A 19298-nucleotide genomic window follows, 5' to 3' on the forward strand; every position below is an offset into this window, starting at 1 on the left:
TGTATCAGGAGACATATGATATTTGGTTGTGTCTCTTTTTGTAATGTCAGCAGCCATTGATGGTTAATGCCCAGATCCATTATTCCATTACGAGGTACAAAAGAATGAGATTCTAATTCTATCTTTTCTTCTTCATTAGCTAAAATTCTGCTATAAAGAGATACTTCCTATTGTCCATGATTTGGTTAGCCTGAGGTATTAAGTCAAATAGAAACGGCAGGATAAAAACTTTCCTTTTATTTATCAGTTTAATTCATCCCTGTGGTCCCTTAGTATCTTCAAAGGTGATAAATTAATTCATCTTTGACTAGTAGAGCTTATTCATGTTGGCTCCTGTATTAGTTTCCTAGGTCTGTTGTAACAAATTGTTACAAACTTAGTGCCTTAAAACAGAAATGTATTCTCTCACAGTTGTGGAAGCCAGAAGTCCAAAATCAGGGTGTTGGCTGGGTGGGTTCCTTCTGGAGGTTCTGAGGAAGAATCTGTTCCAGGATTCTCTTCTAACTTCTGGTAGCTTCTGGCAACCCTTGGTGTTCCTTAGCTTGTAGACGCGTCACTCCAATCTCTGCCTCCATCTTTACATGCCTGTGTCTTTGTGTGTTAAATCCCTCTCTCCTTTCTAAGGACACCGGTCATTAGATTTAGGGCTCACCCTACATGCAAGATGATCTCATCCTGAGATCCTTACTTAAGTATATCTTCAAAGATCCTATTTCCAAATATGTCACATTTATAGGTACTGGGGGTGAGGGCCTGGACATATCTTTTTATACATTAAACCTACTACAGGTCCTGAGTACTTCTGAAATGACTCTCATAAGCTTTAATACTTTTCTTGCTTTTTATATGACATGTTCTAGGCTCCTCTTGTATATTTACTGCCCCAGACCTGGAATTAGTCATTTCTTCAAGAGTCTCTGGTTCCTTTCAGTGGAAAATGTTTGTATTTAAGGTCACAAAATAGAGGCTAAGAATGTATTTACTTTTATAATCAGTAAAAATAATTTTCACTAAATAACAAAAAATTGGCTACATCTATTAATGAATCATCAAAATGGTCTCTGATCTACTAGTACTTCTAGAACTTCTAAGAATCTGTTTTAGAAAAATAATAGAAAACATATTGGATGTTCCTTGTAGGATTACTTATAAAAGCAAAAACTTGAAGCAACATAAACAATTATCAGGGATACTGTTAAATAATTTATGGCATATTTTGTAGCTATAACAATGATCGTCTAAAGATGTTATAGTGACAGGAAAAATGCTAATGCTATGATGTTAACAACAAAAGGATATGAAAATTAAGTCAAGATTATAGCATGTAGAACTATGCTGACAAGAAACAATTGGAAAAAAAGCCCTCTAAATTGCTAATATGATTATTTGAGGGTGACGGGATTAGGAGTCATTTTTATAGTTTTTTTTTTTTTTGGTACCATGGTTATTTTACTTTCAAAATACGGTATTTACATGTGTGTCTTCTTTCTCTTTCTACACACGCACAAAAGAATCTGGCTCTAACAACAAGCCTTCACAGAACTTTCCCTGTGTGACTCAATATGACAGTCCCCAAGCGGAGTACACTGTTGCTTCCGCCTCTGGCTAGCTGAACCCCAACTGGGAAGTTTTGGGGGGACGCTTCTTTGGCCACCTGTATTCTTGCTCCAGCTCACAGGTGCTCCACGCTGTACTTTCTGAACAACAACTTATGACTGCCTTCCTATGATCATGATGTGGATAAATAATAAACCAAAAAAGGGCAAGAGCAGAACCTTCCCCAATTACTTTCTCTTGGCCTTAGGTGACCTCCAGACCACATGTGAAAAGGAACTTCTAATCCTACATCTAAGGCTGAATGGAAAATTATTCTGGGTCTTCCTCCTTTTAATGAGGAGCTCCAGGAGAGGCATCACCCTTTCCAGCGTCACAGTTCCTGAGCGTCAGCATCCAAACAATAGTCATTTGTTCAGGCAGATTGAGACCGCTCTGTGAATTCCAGGAGACACAGAAAGCCCAAAGGATTCTGCTTAGCCTAGTGATACTTCTGAGAACGGAATAACTGGCTGTGACTCATCGCCACCAAAGGCTGGGTCCTAGTACCATCAAGTTTGTTCCTGCTCGTCTCATGCAGGAGATGGGGCTACTGACCCACTTTTCAGAGGGCATGCCCTTTATGTAGCTGACACGACTCCTGGGAAGAGACTGGTCATATTTTCTTGCCCAGGAACTTTTTAACAAGGCCCTTCTGTAAGATGGCCAACTCGGCTGTCTTCTGGCTGGACAGCCAGTTTTCCTCTGTGGGAGGCCAACGGGTCTGCCCAAGGCGGCCTTCTTAGGGTCCATACTCTTACCTACTGAGCTATGTGGCCCACGTGGTTCAGGATAAGGGGGCGGAGAGTGGGCAGCCAGGGCGGCTCACCTGCTGGGTGGTGGCCAGACAGTACTCCGCTGTGCTCAGGATGTTGCAGATGAGGCACAGCTCCTCCACAGTGAACTTGGCCACTTCGGAGCCCTCCTTCTCCTTGAGGAGGCTGCTGATGGTCAGGCCTCCACTGCTGCTTGTGGTTCTGAGGAAAAGGAACAGGAAGTAGTCAGGCTGGGACTTCTCATTTGCTTCTTGAACTGGAAATGACACATCGTAAGACAAAGAAAAGGGGGAAGGAAAGGTTGGACATGGCCCAAACAAATCCACAATACAATGAGCCCTTTTCCTATTGACCTTACCTTGACTATCATCTGTTTAAATTCTCTGACCATCAGAAGTAGGAAGAGACGACTCCAGCAGTGAGCCAGTAATCAGTCATGCTCACTATGATGACGCTGATCCTCAGAGAAAGCTGCTGAGCAGCCTCTCGGCTCAGCTTGCCATTTCCTGCTCTGTGGAGCTCATTCAGGACCATCCGGAGCACAAAGGCTGGTTCCCCAATTGTTTCTCTCAGCTAAGAAAACTCTGCATAGCAATTTGTATGTTGTGCTTGTGGAGGGGTACAAAAGTGAATGTTGAGCCATGGTTCCTGCCCAAAGCCCTGATTGTCTCAAAAAACCAAACGGCATCTCATCCCTGCCCACTGATCAGATCACAAGTCCACCAAAGGCAGTTATAAAGCTTCCTACTATTTCAACTGTCAGAGTCTAATTTTTTAAAGAAGATACAACCCATGACATTTACCTTAAAAATAGAAGAGAAATTTCTCCTATTAAAAAAGAAAAGAAAAGGCCCGGTTTTACTGGTAATCAAAGATTTGACGACATCTTTATTTCCAGCACTTATAAGGGTGTGAGGCCACTAGCACTCTCCTCTACTGGTTGGGAGCATTAAATTGTACAACTTTTCTGGAGGTATATTTCAGGAACTTAAAAAAAATGTTCCGACAATTGGACAGTAAGTAGTTCCGCTTCTGTTCAGGGATGCTGTGCTGAGTGTTATTTAAAATGCCAAAATGGAGAGCCCAACCAAATGGTGGACCAACTACACCATTAAGTAAGAGAACGATCACCGAGGCTGTCAGAAGTTCTGTCAGAGCTTCTTCTATATGTCTGGCTGCCATGGCATCATTCAAAATATTTCATGAAGTCACTGTCACGAGTGCTAACTGGTTTCGGTTGGCCTCCCAGATCCATTCTCTGCTCTTCTCTTCCCTTCTCTGTGACTCAGGAGACTGACCTCTCCAGACGTATCACCCAGGCTCCTTGGCCCTCAGGCCTCCTGTTTGGGTTCAGCCCGTGGGAGATACCGCAGGACGTTGCAGAGAGAGAGCGAGAAGTCTGAGTACTAACTAACTGATCCTCAAGCTTCCTCTGCTTCGGTGTGGTCCTGTCAGTGACCGTGGGCCTCTATCATGACAGCTTCCCTGGGGCAGCCCTTCGTCCACAGCCCTAGCCCTTAAGTGAGTTTGCAAGTAGTAATAAATACCCACTGTGTTTATTTAGATGCTTCAGAATCCCGTTGGTTCCTTTCACCTTGCCCCTATTTCTGTGAATAGTCGCTTCAGTAACAATATCCCAGCTGTGTATACTATTTGTTTCCTGCTGTGACACTGACTACTACACGTGGGAAAATGCTCACAGGATGATGCTAAGTTAAAGCAGCAGGGTGTATAACTCTAAGCAGGACAGTCCCAATTCTGTTAAACAAACAAAAGCGAGAATGGAAAAACATATAGCAAAATGTAGTTTTCTCTGGGTGCTGAGATGATAGGCAATTTTTATTTTCATCTTTGTGCTTTTCTGTGTCTTCTAAACTCTAAAGAACTTGTATTATTTTCATAATAAAAGGGTAAAAGTTACTAAATATTTTAAAATAATTTTTATTATAGCCAAAGAAATTCTCATTGGTGAAACATATCTGTTATTTCAAAATCTCTTGTGGAGCATAGGGATTTTATTTTCTTTCCTCCAAAGAGTGTAAAAGTCTCATATATGACACATTTTAGTGACAATGACAGAAATGGATTCCAGAATTGTTGAATATTGCCATGGGGATGATTCATGAATGCTAAATTCTGAAGCATTACTTTAGATCATACTCTATTATGATCAAAATTGCTACAGTACAACCAAACCATCTCTAAACCTCTCGTTGAATAATCCATTTAGTTTAAGCAATGTAACAATATTCCGATGCCCCAGTGAATATAGTGAAGTCACTATAATGAGGGGCTGTGCTACGCAACGCTCTTCCCCCAATTCCTACCACATCTGTAACCATTAGACTATCCAGCATAGCAAGGTACACACACCATAGGAGAGACTTTGGAACTAATCAGACCGAGGGAAAAGCAGACCCATGCCTCCCATCTACTTATCCCAGGACATACTCTCATTGAATGGGGCCTGAATGAAGTGGCCCATGCTGTTGAAAAGTTATTTCCACCACTCCCGCATTTTTTTGGCCAAGTACCTATCATTAAATCTGTGTAAACTAAATACACATATAATGACTCCCTTGAGACCACCGTGGTAAGAACTGACCTACACTGGCAGCCACTGTGGGCATGTCCTCTCACGGTCTTGATCAGCTGTGGAATCCCATCTAGAGAGGAAAACAGTCTCGGACCCTTGGGAACTCAGGAAGGTTGTTTTCCTCCTTGTGATACTCTTAGCAGTTCAGTTCACAACTCCAGAGTGGGTTTCCTTAGAGATACTCATACTTAAGTATGTTTAAAATCATACTTTACCACTCAGACCAGGAAAAACAGGACTCACTTGGGCAGGTTGCCAGAGAGGATTTTCCAGGCATATTCTCGGAGGTACTTCTGGAAAATGGTGGTCAGAGCGATCATGGGCTCCCCAGTACTGAGCTGAGAGCACTGCACCATGCACTTCTTGTAGTAGACGAAGAGGTCGGCACAGCTGGGGAGCACGGCACCCCCTTCATCAGTGTTGGGCTTAGGTGGCCCCTGGGCTTTGAAATCGGCCACAAACCGATCTATCAGCTCTCCAAGGTTTCTAGGAGGGAGAGAGAAAACCTGAAATGTTATTTCAAGAGAAAGCAAAAAAAATAAAATATGCTTGACTGCCATGAGTAAATCATTCCAAACACTTTTTACATTTAAAATTGGACCTGTTTTTATCAATATCATCAACCACCCCCTTATACCTACAATAACAATGTGGCAGCAATAAAATGTGGCATTTGTGTGCTGTTCTATACTTTTCAAAGCATTTCATGATTACATTTGGCCCCAGGCCCCTGTGAGGGAGATATTATTGGGCTCTCTAAGAGATGAAACAGGTAAGGACTAGAAAGGGTGTTACCTTTCAATTTAGCGGCATACCTGAGCCCAGAATCCACCTAAGTGCACATACTGGTCCCACTGCCATATTACCCTGTTTCCCCGAAAATAAGACCTAGCCAGACAATCAACTCTAATATGTCTTTTGGAGCAAAAATTAATATAAGACTCAGTATTATATTATATAAGATCCAGTCTTATATTATAGTAAAATAAGACCGGGTCTTATATTAATTTTTGTTCCAAAAGACGCATTGGAGCTGATTGCCCAGCTAGGTCTTATTTTCAGGGAAACATGGTAGTACCATCTCCCCTTTCCGCAAATAAAAGCCCTAAATAATAGCGATCATTTTCTGAACACTTATATGTACCAGGCGCTAACATGAGCATTTTATAAACATCATTTCAACGAACTTCACTTAACCATCACAATAATCTTATGAAGTAGATATCATTACTATCCTCATTTTCAAAACGCAAACTGCAGAAAAGTTAAGGACCTTGTCCAAAGTCACAGCGCAAGAAAGTGAGGTAGCCAGGATTCAAAACCAAGCACGCTGGCTCCAAACCTCATGCTTTTACCCACTCTACCCTGCTTCCTCCTAAAACACAAAAAGGTTATGATGTCAGCAAGTATTTAAGTGTCAGTCACCTAAATGTGTCCATGACATAGGTGCCTAAACAAAGAGAAACTGTAAAGAAATATTCTAGTGTTTTCTTTCTCCTTTAATGCAGTTTCTGCCTCAAAATTTCCAGAATCAAAGATATAAAAAAATCTCGGGAGAAGAGGACATGAGCAGTTCCAGGCTTGCCCCAGGTCACGAAGATGATGGTGGTGGCAATTTTTCTCCCATTTCCCAAACATTACTGCGTGTGCCTCAGTCACAATGCGTCATCACTAGGTAAAATCCAGCAGAGTTGTATAGATTGGTCTCTGCACAGTTCTGCTGTATGAAAAATGGGAGGGTCCTCACCCCCTCTGGACATTTTGCATCTTTTTAGGTGGCTGTCTAAGGCTATAGGAATCCAGCTGTGCTTTTAAAATGTATTTATATAACAGCCAGGAAGAAAAAGACAAGAACCATACACAGCATCAATTAGCAGGAATAGGAGAAAACTGACATTTTACTCAAGAGCTTTTGTTATTGAAAGTTTATTATATCCAGATGTAGCCATTCTGCCCTTAAAGAACTTCAGGCCTAGGCTAGGTCTTTGTCTGTGGTGATGGTTAGCAAGCAGGGACAACCCTCCAGGGTCACCACCTCCATTCCTCACAACCTCTTCTTGCCTTAACCTTTCCAGTTAACCTCCCATCTCTCGTCCACAGCGACCCTATGCCCCAGCCAAAGTCACCTCAACTACACCCTGCTCTGTCTCTCTGACTCTGCTTTTGCCTGGATTTTCCGCCCCCCCCTCCCCCCCCCCGCTGCATCCCCCGTCACCCCTCCCAATATGTTCTCCCACTACTTCTCTACTCATCCTTTGAGCTCAGTTCAGGGTGCACCCAGACAACTCCTACGTACACCAATCCTTTATCTCCATTTCAACTTCTGTCATCTGTAACACACTGACACTTTAATATACACTGTAAAGATATCGAATATTCAAGAAACATGTTCACGTTATCCCACCATGGGCCCACGGCCAATAATCGCAATCATTTTTACTGATCTTTGGTGTTATTTCAGAATCCTTCTTGAGACAGCACTCTAACCAGCCACTTCTAATAAGCTGAAGTTGGTACAAAGGTGAAATCTGCTTGCTCTATAGTAGTAGAATCTTCTCTGTTTCATGTATATTATTACAAGCTCCTGGAGAGTAAGGATCAGGTTTATGTCACTTCTGCTCCCATAGACCCACCCTCATGCTTATGTGTAAAGCTAATCTCCCAATTATGTTGGTGCCCAGTACATACTCAGTTGCTCAACCTCCACACTTCGTTGCTAAGGGGTGGGAATGGAAGGCTGGGAAAGTGGAGAGGGGGTGGAGGCTGGTACAGTGGAGGAGAGCATGGAACAGAAAAGCCAAAGGTTCCACTTGAGTCTTCTTAGGAGAGTCTAATCTCCAAATCTACGGTGCCAACCCAAACAGGGGCCAGAACTCTGAAGTTTACTTTAACCACTTACCTAATTCCCCTAGAAGCTGAAGTCAGGAGGCTTACTCACCTACTGCCTATCTCAGAGCCAACCCGATGAGTAACATTATAAATTACGATCATAGAAAATAAATTTTCACTTAAAAAAATCCCGAACTCTAAAACTCTTCCATATTTTGCAGAACGTCTACCAGATTCCTTTTGACACTGCTCTCTGGTGTGCATGAGAAAGAAACCAGTCAGAGTAACCTTCCCCCCCAGCCTTCCATCTCCCACTCTTTGCATCGACACACTTCTATGCTATACAAGATATTAGAAAACAAGTAATCAACGTTTCACAGGAGAGAACAGTAAAAGTTACTCCCATGGGAATGCATAAGGTTTATTAGTCTGAAGAGACGATCCCATCCAATCAACCAATGACTGAGCACTTAGTATGCGCAAGGCTCTGTGTGGTGTTAGTATCAGATATAAATGAATTCAGGTGACAGGAAAAAAAGCAAAGATTATCATTTCTTCCAAGCACCAAACGCTACCCCAAGTTTTGGCAAGATCTTCTGATAGGACCACTGCAGAAAGCAATATGTTGCATACTGACCTACTGCCAGGAATCACAAGGAGGCACCTTTCATATCCTAAAGCGATTACAATCAAATCAGAGTTTACAAAGGGTCACGTCCGGACCAAAGTGCTGCAGGGATGAAGACACAGTGTCTGCCCATTAGGAGCTTTGGCCTTGGTGGACAGATAGGACCCTCATGCTTCTGATATTCATATGCCCAGACTGAAAAAAAGAAATGCTAATTTGGCGGTATACACAAAATGAACAGTTTATTTTAGACAAGGGAAATAACAGAGGACACCAGTGAGAAAATCTCACAGCAGATTTCGGTGAGAGAACGTAGGCACAGAGTGAGCACAGAACATGGTCTGAGGGATAGACGGTGGGAAGGACGAGAGGACTTTGGCGGAAGTAGGAGATATGAGTGGAGAAAAGTTTGCCTGCAGTTTGATGTATACACTCCTCTGTAGTCCCACTATTCATATCTCTGTGCCTTCACGCTGTGCACCACATCTTTCGTTGGTCTATCCCTCCCACTAAGCTATAAGCCTATAAACTAGGCATGTGCTGCGTGCATTATAAATAGAACCTCATTTAATCGTCACAACAGACCCGAGTAGAAGGCCTTGTCCCCATTTTATAAATGAAGAAATCGAGACTGAGGAAAATAATGTAATTTGCCCCAGGTCACAGAACGATCAGAGCTGGAATTTGAACTTGGGTCCGTCCGACTCCAAAGCTAAGCTCTATCCACTCACTGGACCTTGCTTTGATCTCAAAACTGTAAAGCACTATACAAATATATATGGTATTACAATTATTACTGTTATTCACTTTCTCTCCAGCTTGAAGAAACATGTCATAGATGTAGACAGTGTCTTTTACCCTTTTCCGTGTAGCTTGGGCTTTTTGCCCAAGAATTGTACAAGCGTTTCGGGGGGCATGGAAAATACTGCTGGGAGTTCAACTGACCCATAAAATGACCTAGGACTAGACCACCCTGCAGGGTGGTATCAGCAGAGGGAAAGATTAAAACAGAAAGAGAAGAAAAACCACATTGTAGACCAAGCTTCCCTATGGATGACCAAGGCAGTTTCTTCTGGTGGATTTGCAGTCAACATTTATAGAAACAATATTCTAATTGGAAAGTGAAGCAGTGGTGGCACCGGGAGGGGAAGATGGTAGTCTAAACACAGTGGCACGGAGGTAGGCATGAGCAAAGCAGCTTAAGATCCCCAGGAAGTTGCAGAACTTATTAATTCAAGGGTACACAAACTGGTTTGCACCTCTTTGCCTTCCCTTCGGCTGGGGGCTGAGGATTGGCTCTAGTGTGGCCAGTGGGGTTCGGGAGCCAAGGTGTGGCTTGAGCCCAATTGGGAGATGGGTGACGCACAGGGAAATGGAGCAAAGAAGCAAATGCAGGGAGGATACCGGGAGCCAAGTTTCTCACTGCTGTAGATGTAGTTACAGACATGTAATAGAGGAGGCTAAAATAAACTCTGCAGTGTTAGGTTAGAATTGGAGGTATCAGCATAACTCACAGGCTTTAATATAGAAAGAGGTATAAAAATAGATATAGATGTATGCGTCTATTCACATACATCTATTTCTCAACTTTCTCAGCTGAAAGGACCTACAAGCATGATGACACTCAAGCATTAACAAACATACCAATGCCCAGAACTTAGTTTCTTTCTTTTTTTAATTGCAGAATATTGAGGAGCAGTGTGTTTCTCCAGGGCCCATCAGCTCCAAGTCGTTGTCCTTCAATCTAGTTGTGGAGGGCGCAGCTCAGCTCCAAGTCCAGTCGCCCTTTTCAATCTTTGGTTGCAGGGGACACAGCCCACCATCCCATGTGGGAATTGAACGGGCAACCTTTTTGTTGAGAGCTCGCGCTCTAACCAACTGAGCCGTCTGGCCACCCCATAACTTAAGTTTCTAAACATCATTCCCTACCAAAGGAATAAGGGATCCTGAAAAAAGGGATGGCTCCAGCGCTGGGGTAGAAGAGTACAAGATGAGCCTGGTATATTTTGTGCCAGAAAGGAAGTGCTCACAAAATGATAGGGGCATGCACGATGAGGGAAAAACCAGTTTGAAGGGATTCCAATGGCCAAATCAGGGACTGTTTGATCATTAAAATAAATAATGATGGATTTTGGAAGAAAAAAAGACAACAGTGGGAAAATGGGTGAAATCTAAATAGGGTCTGACATTTAGTGATAATACTGTACCAACGAAAACTTGATGGTTTTGATAACTATACTATGGTTATGTAAGATGTTAACATTAGGGGAACTTGGGAGAAGGGAATGTGGGAAATCTGTACTATTTCTCAAATTTTTCTGTAGGTCTAAATTTATTCCAACATAAAGTTAAAACAGAAAGACAGTAATGGCTACAACCCATTGAACAAAATAGGAATCCACAAGCCCACGCTCATATAAATAAATCCCTATTTAAGTGGCCAGCCCGGTGGCTCTGCTCAGGTGGTTGGAGCGCCGTGCTCCTAACACCGAGGTCACAGGTTCTATTCCCACATGGGCCAGAGAGCTGTGCCCTCTACAGCTAAGACTGTGAACAATGGCTCTCTCCCTGGAGCTGGGCTGCCGTGAGCAGCTGGAGGTGGGCTGCTGTGTGCTGCCACGAGTGGCCGGTGGCCAGCGTGAGCAGCCAGCAGCCGGCAAGAGCTGCCGTGAGCCACTGTAAGCAGCTGACCGACAACTGGTGACCGACTGCCTCCTGGGGGGAGCGCAAGGCTCATAACACCAGCATGGGCCAGGGAGCTGTGTCCTACACAACTAGACCGAGAAACAACGGCTTAAACCAGAGGGGGCGGGGGAGGCGAACGAAGGGGTAAAGAAAAAAAACAAATAAATAGGGAGAAGAGAAAGCTTTTTCTTAAAATATACTGCCAACTAACAAATGTAGTAGAAATGATGGAATTAGAAAATCATCATTTGGCAACTATCTTAGTAATAATAAATGATTCAGGCAAGTATCATGAATGGGTGGTAAAATAAGTAGGTGAAAGATGGAAGAAAATCCTATTTATATGGTTTCAAAATTTCTCCTGATACTTATTAATAGAGAAACCTGGCAGACACCATCTAAACCAAATAATAAAAATGAACACAGCTGTGGGACAAACTGACACTGGGTGCCTCCTGACATGAATTTACTGGGAACACAGCACCACTTCTGCATTGATCATAAATCATGAGAAAACATCAGATTGGAGGACATTCCACAAAGTAACTGGCCTCTACGCTTCAAAACTTTCAAGGTCATGAAAGATAACGAAAGGCTGAATTATTGTTCTGGACTGAAAGAGACCAAAGAGATGTGACAAACAAATGCAGCAGTGATTCTGGAATGGATTCTGGATTTATTAAAAAAACTCACGATTGGAACAACTGGTGAAACAGAATGGGATCTATGGATTAAATGGCAATGTTAATTTCCTGATTTTGGTGGTTGTAGTGTGGTTATGTAGATTGTGTCCTTATATATAGGAAATATATAGTGAGATATTAAGGAGTAATGGGGCATCTTGCCTGTAATTGGAGAATTCAAATAGCTCAGAAAAAAATACGTATGTGCATATATATGTGTGTGTGCTCTTGTGAGTGTGTATGTGCGAGAGGAAGGAGAGATAACTGAATTGAGGCATCTGGGTGAAGGATATACAGAAGTTCTATGTACAATTCTTATAACTCGTCTGAAAGTTTCAAATCAATTTACAGAGAAATTCTAGGCTTGATGAAGCTAGAAAAGGGGGAGCTCTATTTCAACAAAAGTTATGATGGGGAACTCAGGAGAATGGGCAGAAATGGAGTCACTAATCATTTCTCTGAGAATATCACGGAATGGAGTGAACAAAGTACTTATGTAGAGAAATCTCTTCTGCAAAAGTCAGCCGAAGAAAGTCACTACATTCTCAAGAGTAGAAAATACACTAACTTCCTCCTTAAATATAAACAAAAACTAGGAAAGCCACTTGAAGCATGGGTAAGGACACCGTAGCCCAACCTGCTAACGAGGTGGCTTCGGGAACATCCCCGCTTCCTGCCTCCTCCTTGGGTACCAGCTCCGCAGTCCTTCTATTGCTGCTTAGGTTGTGGCTATGGCAGGTGCTGCCAGAACCTTCCTCTGGCAGGTGGGAGGCTGGGGAGATGAGAGGATGCACCCCAGACCAGGCCCAGAAGAAAGCTGGTGACACTGATCAGGCCACCCAACTTGCCTAAGAGCCCAGAACAAGACCGCAGGGAGGGCAGGGCGGGGCAGTCACAGTGCCTGAGCACTGCTTACTTGTGCCAGTGCCAGTATTTCATCCTCACCACTAATCCGGTGAGCAGGGCATCATTAACTTCACTGCAGAGAGGACAAAGGAAACTCGAAGAGGGTAAGTACCAGGCTAGTGAGTGCCGAGTTCTGACTCAAATCCAGGTCTGTCTGGTTCACGCGCCTTCCACGCGTTCGGTCTCTGTCATCTGGGAGCTTGTGAATGGTCTAGGATTTTCCTCCCTTGAAGATTTCTGAGTCAGAGCTACAAGAGTAGTAATTTGTACAAAATCAGTTCCCGCCTGAGTTTCTTCCCCAGCCTTAGGATTCTTTGACTTAAAGGAGGAAGGGCTTTATAGAACCTCTTGAAACTGTAGTCAAAAAATAGTGTGTGGGTTTATGAGGAATTTTCTTTTTTTTTTTTTTTTTGGCAAGAGGGTCTATGGCTTTCATCAGGTTCTCAAAGGGATTTATGACTCAAAAAAAGGTTAATAACCACTGCTTTAGGCATTATTTCGTCTGATTTTCTCCTTTAACAGATGAGGAAATGGATTTCTTGAATTCTATTTTCTACTTCAAGCTTTTGCTGCTTATTCTGGAGCGACAACAGCACAACCTACGCAGTTCTCCTACGAGCAGCTTCCGCTCCTTCCCTCGTGCAATGGAAACATCCTAGGAAGGCCAAACGGCAGGATGAGTGGCCAGCACTTCATTTTTCATAGAGAAATGGAGAGTCCCTAAGGAAGGAAGGTCTGGCTCTTTGCCCAAAGTATCATGAACAATGAGTATGCTTTATATGAATCAAGGCCACGTAAAAAGAGTAGACACCAGAATTATAATAATTTGGAAAACTGATTCTTTAAGACCAGGTAGGTTTTGGGAAAGTATGTGGTTATCTCAGATATGCACTGTAAACCCTGGACTCAAGAGCTTTTAAGCCTTTTTAAAAATAAGAATTTGGGTTGATAAGAGAAGAAGGGGCTTTGTCCAAAAATTGTCATCCAGGTGGGTTGCCCTAAGACCTGTTAACCTTGTAAGCAAATAACGGATCCTTCTTCCCGCTCTTCAGGGGGGTCTTATTAGCTTCCTGAGAGAAGACTTTCTGAATATGGAAGACGGGGTGCTTTCAAAGGACCAGTAAGCAATAGTAACTACTGCCCTCTGTGTGCCTGCAGACAGAAACCCAATGGATAGAGAGTAGGAAGAAAACTGTGACCGTACAAGGCAAAAAATGTCTAGGCAACTTTTTTTTTTGTGGAAAGAGGGGAGAAGTGAGGAGGATTTTGTTAATTTCAGAAGCTCTTTTACAGAGTTCATTTTCTGGGATTTTAACATGAAACATTTTGTAATCGGAGAGGAAAAGCATAGAAGCTATGTATAAAATCAAGTAGGTTAATAACTAATAATATTCCATGTACTGATCCCACTTGAAATATTCTCTTCCTCTCATGGTTTATCCCTGAAACATATCTGAAACAAGACTTTGCTAACCTATGAAAGAATCATTTAAAAAGGGAAAAAAAAAAAAAAAGATGAAACAAGACTGGACTTCAGTGCCTAAATGCTTTCCCAGAGAACTGCCCCCAAGAACTTTTTCACGGCTGCTGTTTGCCTGGCGTGAGCCCCTGTCTGGTACTACGTGCCTTCTTCAGGCTACCAGACCTCCTCTCGGAGCCTGGGCCAGCCTGTCTCCGGTCAGCTCGGCCTGTTCCAGAAACCCGACCTTTTCCAAGTCTGCCTCCGGTATGGCAGGGACCGCATGCTCTGGCTGTGGGCAAGACTCGGGGATAAGGAGGGGGTCTTCCTCCTTCACCTCAACAGTGGATACCAAAGCGTGAACATACTCTTCTTGCTGTGAGGAAACGTGGCTACAGAGAAAATTTGCTTTGTACAAATTTTCTGGAACCCGAGTTTGTGAAAAGCACATATATTAAATGGATGATGATCCATGAACGATAAGCACCCATCAGTTCGTATTGACATAAACAAACAAAGCGGGGAGAGGGGAAGCTCTTCCTTACAGTACAGCTCCAATTAGTAAATGCTGGAGAAATGATGGAAAGAGACAATCAACATTTGGCAAACACTACAGTAATAACTGCTTCGGGCAGGAATCATTAAGGGAAGTCAAACTGAGTAGGCAAAGTGTGATGAGAAACAGGGTATTTACATAGTCCCAAAGGACGCCCCCACAAGATACTTATTAATTACAAAGAGAAAACCAGTAGCTTCACAGCAGAAAAGGCTGGCCAGACATGACCTAAAGCAAGTGATTAGTCAACAGCACCAGTAATGGGACAAATCCTGCCTTCTGATATGATGTACCGAGAAAGACACAACAGTACTTTTATGGTATTCTGGCCCCAAATGCATAATCTGGATTTAATCAAGAAGAAACATCACAACACAAACCAAAATTGAGCGCACTGTACAAAACAACTGGTCAATACTCCTTAAAAAGTGTCAAGGTCATGAAAGAAAAAGAAAGGACTGAGAAACCATTCAAGATTAAAGGAGACTAAAGAGACCTGACAACTCAATGCATGACTGGATCTTGGACCAGGAAAAGGGCATTCACGGGGACCACGTTACCTTCCTGATTTGATAACTGTGCTTATGAAAAATGTGAACATTCTCTGGGGGAAGGGTCTATGAGATTTTTTTGTAATTTTTTTTTAAGTCTAAATTATTTAAAAATGAAAAGTTAAATTACACTTGATAACATCTACATTAGAGACTAGGTTTTCTTTCTACATTTTCCAGCACCTGACATTGTAGAAAGTCTGTAGGTTAACATCTATAGCTATGTAAGGGCTCAGTGCCCACGTGGGAAGGGGGTGTTGGGATCCCTTGGGGATCCTGTTAAGAGTCAAACTCAGGCTTTTGAGATTTATAGTCACAATAAGTGATACCATTCAAGAGATATAAAAATATCCTTAACAGGTTTCCGGGGAGGGTCAGAAGCACGCCAAGTCCCTCTGTCGGCCTCTGGAAGGAGTTGTGCCCTGGGGTGGCCCAGCCACGACCGGGGGAGGGAGAAATGCAAAAGAAAACAGCAAAATGTTCATCACTCACTTGTCCTGGGACTCGATATACACGTAGAGATGAGGTTCAAAACACTTGGAAACAATGCCATGAAATGGATTGTCTGGGGCTTTAGGCTTCTTTCGCTGTAAAAAAAAAAAAAAAAAAAAAAAAAGAGGAAGAAACCCTATACTTGAGACATTTTTGCAAATTTTCAAGCAGTTTCAAAGAAAACACTCCTTCCAAATTTGCTCCTAACATAGAAATAGGAGGCATTCATTGTAACTAAACTGGGACTATATCATGCATTATAATTTATGCCAATTTGTGAACAATAAGCCGGCTTTGTTAGCGACATTTACTTGCTTTGAATGGTGAAAGATTCACAGCTGCTTTGATAGCACATAAGTTTTCAATTTGGGAGCTATTCGTCTTCTGACTGATGTTTTCAAAATTTAAATCCTAGCTAATAACAGCACCTAATACCAAGGGGGACAAAAACATGTATATGAACTTTAAGCTAACATTTAAAGAGATATACATTTCGTCTTACATGTGCATACATTTTTTGGCACCCTTGGTATTTATATAGTGCTTTAAAATTTATCAAGTGCTTTCACTTTTTTTTACTGATATTTTACTGATTGTTATTATGAGCCAAGCACTTTGAAACGAAATACCATTTCATCTATTTCTCACAACAACCCTCAATGTAGGAATTTACTTCTCTTTTATACCCAAAGAAAGAGAGGTCCAGAGGGTCCTAGCAACACATGGTAAAGTTTCCTATCCCCTAAACTGGAACTCTTTCTATGATATCATTGCTTTCCTGCAGTGGTTCTTAGATTGTTGAATTTCATTAACAAGTAAATGTAAGAAAAAGGATAGGGGACCAACATTGGGTTGCAAACTTCTTACTAGGTTGGTGCAAAAGTAATTGCATTTTTTGCAATTATTTCTAACCTTTTAAACCACAATTACTTTTGCACCCACCTAATAGCTACTTTCTATTCTCACCACAAGTTCCTAAGAGTATTTTATACCCAAACATTATATATGGAGAAAATAGCAGCATAAAGGCAGTCAGTCCTTTGTAAGAAAAGATAGTTGGTGACCTTATGCCAGATAGATACATACATACATACATACATACATACATACATACATACTCAGAGATAGATAGGCTGGCTGTTTTGTCTGTATTTTTTGCCTTTGGACCAATGAAAAACTGGACTAGCACTGGTTCCCAACTGACACTTGGAAAACACTGATATATACGTCATCTAGGCAGGAAAGCAAGCATTTAAAAACTGTATTTGCTACTTAATTCCTTCTCAAACCATCTAAAAAATAAAGATTTTTCTCTGTATTTTTTTCTATTCCTAAAAAAAGGTCAATTCTATCTATTGTCAAATGTCAACAAAAGGCCCTGTGCCCTTGCTGAGGTTGAAATTAGAGTATAATTTGGGTATAAACTGGAACCTACAGCATACTTATTGAATTGAACAGCTCCTATCTTTTAACAAATACAAGAAAAGTTAAGCCTCTAATTACAGACAGAAATGATTCTCTTCTTCTAGTAATTAAAAAAAAATGATACATTGGCATGGTTACATCCATCTGTAAAACTGGTAATGATCACCAAAAATTAAATGTCCACCTTAGACATATACCACTCAATCTCGTATTTAGTAGCTCTCTTCCCTTTTCACCTTCTAAGAGTGCCTTGTCTTTAACTGTTTTGGTAAGATTCCTAGAAACTCTGGTCTTCCCTAAGAATAACTACAATCTGGGCAGTTTTCTCTCATCACCCAGAAGCCACTGCCAAAGTCAGGCCTTCTGTTGAGACTACGAGAGACGCCCAAGAGTGGGTTCACTGAGTTTGAATTGGCTGGATCCAAAGTTACACTTCACTTCCTAGGTGCCCAAGAGTTTTCCCATACTTCCGTTAGTTAAAAACGAAAGATCCATGAGTAGTATGACGGTTGTGAGAGGGTGGTCCTTACCTATTCGATATTTTCCAAGTCAGTTATCTGTTTCTTATTCCTTTCAAAAAGGTGCTTTGTTAAATGAATAGACAATGCTATTTAATTTGTCTACCTTTGTAAGCCTAGATATTCTGAACTTAGAATTGGAAAATACGACCACTATACCCAGGTAACTTTTTATCAATTAAAATATAATCATCGTTTTAGTATTGTAATTATTCCCTTTATTTATATTTTCTTCCCTTGACGAAAATATTCACACATCTACAGGATACTTTTTGGTCATTATAAACGGGAGTTTATATAACATAGAATGTTGTCAGGTTTTAAATCAACGTGTCTATTTTGTATTTGGCTTTATTTACTCACTAATTTATGTGTACTTTCCCAACTATTGACAATGTTTTATCACTTTAGAATGACTACATTATGAAATTTAAATAAAGTCTATAGATAATAGTAGTGAACTGATATTAAATTTTCTGATTTTGATCTGTGGTAATTTAAGTGAATGTCTTTCTTAGGAAATACATAGTAAAATATGTAGAGGTAAAGGGCATAATATCTGCAAACTTACAAATTGTTCTGAGAGAGAAAGAGAAAGAGAGAGGGGGAAAGGGAGAGGAGGAAGGGAGGCAGAAGGGGGGAGGGAGAGAGAGAGAGAGAGGAAGAGAGGAGGAAGAGCAGGGTGGAAATGATAAAAGTAAATGTAGCAAAATGTTAACAATTGGTGAGCCCAAGTAAAAGATATCTGAGTTCCTTGTAACATTCTTAAAACTTGACTCTAAGTTTGACATTACTTTTTTAAAAAGTAAAAAAATATGTGGAGAGATGGGTGCCAGTGGCCTCGCAGATAATCCATAGACAGCAGAGGAGCACTTAAGAAATGGCATCACCCACACCCTAGATGGCCCGGAGGACAGTAACGTGTGGGAAAATACAGACATCCAGGCCTGAGTAAAAAACGAGGTTAGAACTTGTTCCTGGTTTTGATAATGCACTATAGTTCTGTTAGCTGTCAGCACTGGTGGAAGCTGGGAGATGGGCCCACAGGCCCTCTGGACTCTGCAGCTTCTTAGGAGTCTATATGTAATTATTTCAAAATAAAGTTTTTGAAAAAGTGGTTCAGGAGAGTTGGACTCTGAAAGTGAAGAAGTTGTAGGAATATCTTAACCTATTTTACTTTGCTTATGTTCTCCCTTTTATGTATGCACGAAAGTGATGATAAAAATCTCTAAGTCGGAGGAGTTCATTCAGTCTAAGTATATAAATACAGACTCTAAGTGATAAAAGAAAATGGCTACATGATATTCCGACAAACACAGGCTGATCAGTCTTCCGCAGGCCCTGTGCTTGAGGAGGCCCCGCAGAACACTCAGAGAACAGAGAACTGCAAAATCAGAGCGGGAGGCCCAGCCCCACCGCAGGTGACTGCACTGCCCAGCTTCTGTCCACTAACACCGCTCCTGGCAGTGAGGAGAGACCTGTCACCACAGCTTTTACTCTGGGCCCTCTTGCAGTGCTTTTAGTGTGTGCAGAAAGCAAGAGGGGAACAATGGCAGACAATGACTGACATTTCCGTTTTTCCCATAGGGCTGCCTCCTGCC

At 41.8% G+C, this 19298-nt stretch overlaps 1 protein-coding gene across 2 annotated transcripts in view; it reads right to left on the reverse strand.

Annotated features, from left to right (window-relative positions):
• The window catches only part of VPS53 (VPS53 subunit of GARP complex), a 135289-nt gene that overhangs the window by 41957 nt on the left and 74034 nt on the right, over window positions 1-19298 (reverse strand). For both annotated transcript variants that reach the window (XM_081029788.1, XM_081029787.1), the window contains 3 exons: window positions 15755-15849; window positions 5209-5451; window positions 2423-2570 (listed from right to left, as the gene is read on the reverse strand). In XM_081029788.1, coding sequence (XP_080885914.1) covers window positions 2423-2570; window positions 5209-5451; window positions 15755-15849 — 486 coding nt within the window. The remainder of the gene's footprint in view (window positions 1-2422; window positions 2571-5208; window positions 5452-15754; window positions 15850-19298) is intronic.

This window comes from Rhinolophus hipposideros (assembly GCF_964194185.1).
Source record: "Rhinolophus hipposideros genome assembly, chromosome: 20".
NCBI lineage: Eukaryota > Metazoa > Chordata > Mammalia > Chiroptera > Rhinolophidae > Rhinolophus > Rhinolophus hipposideros.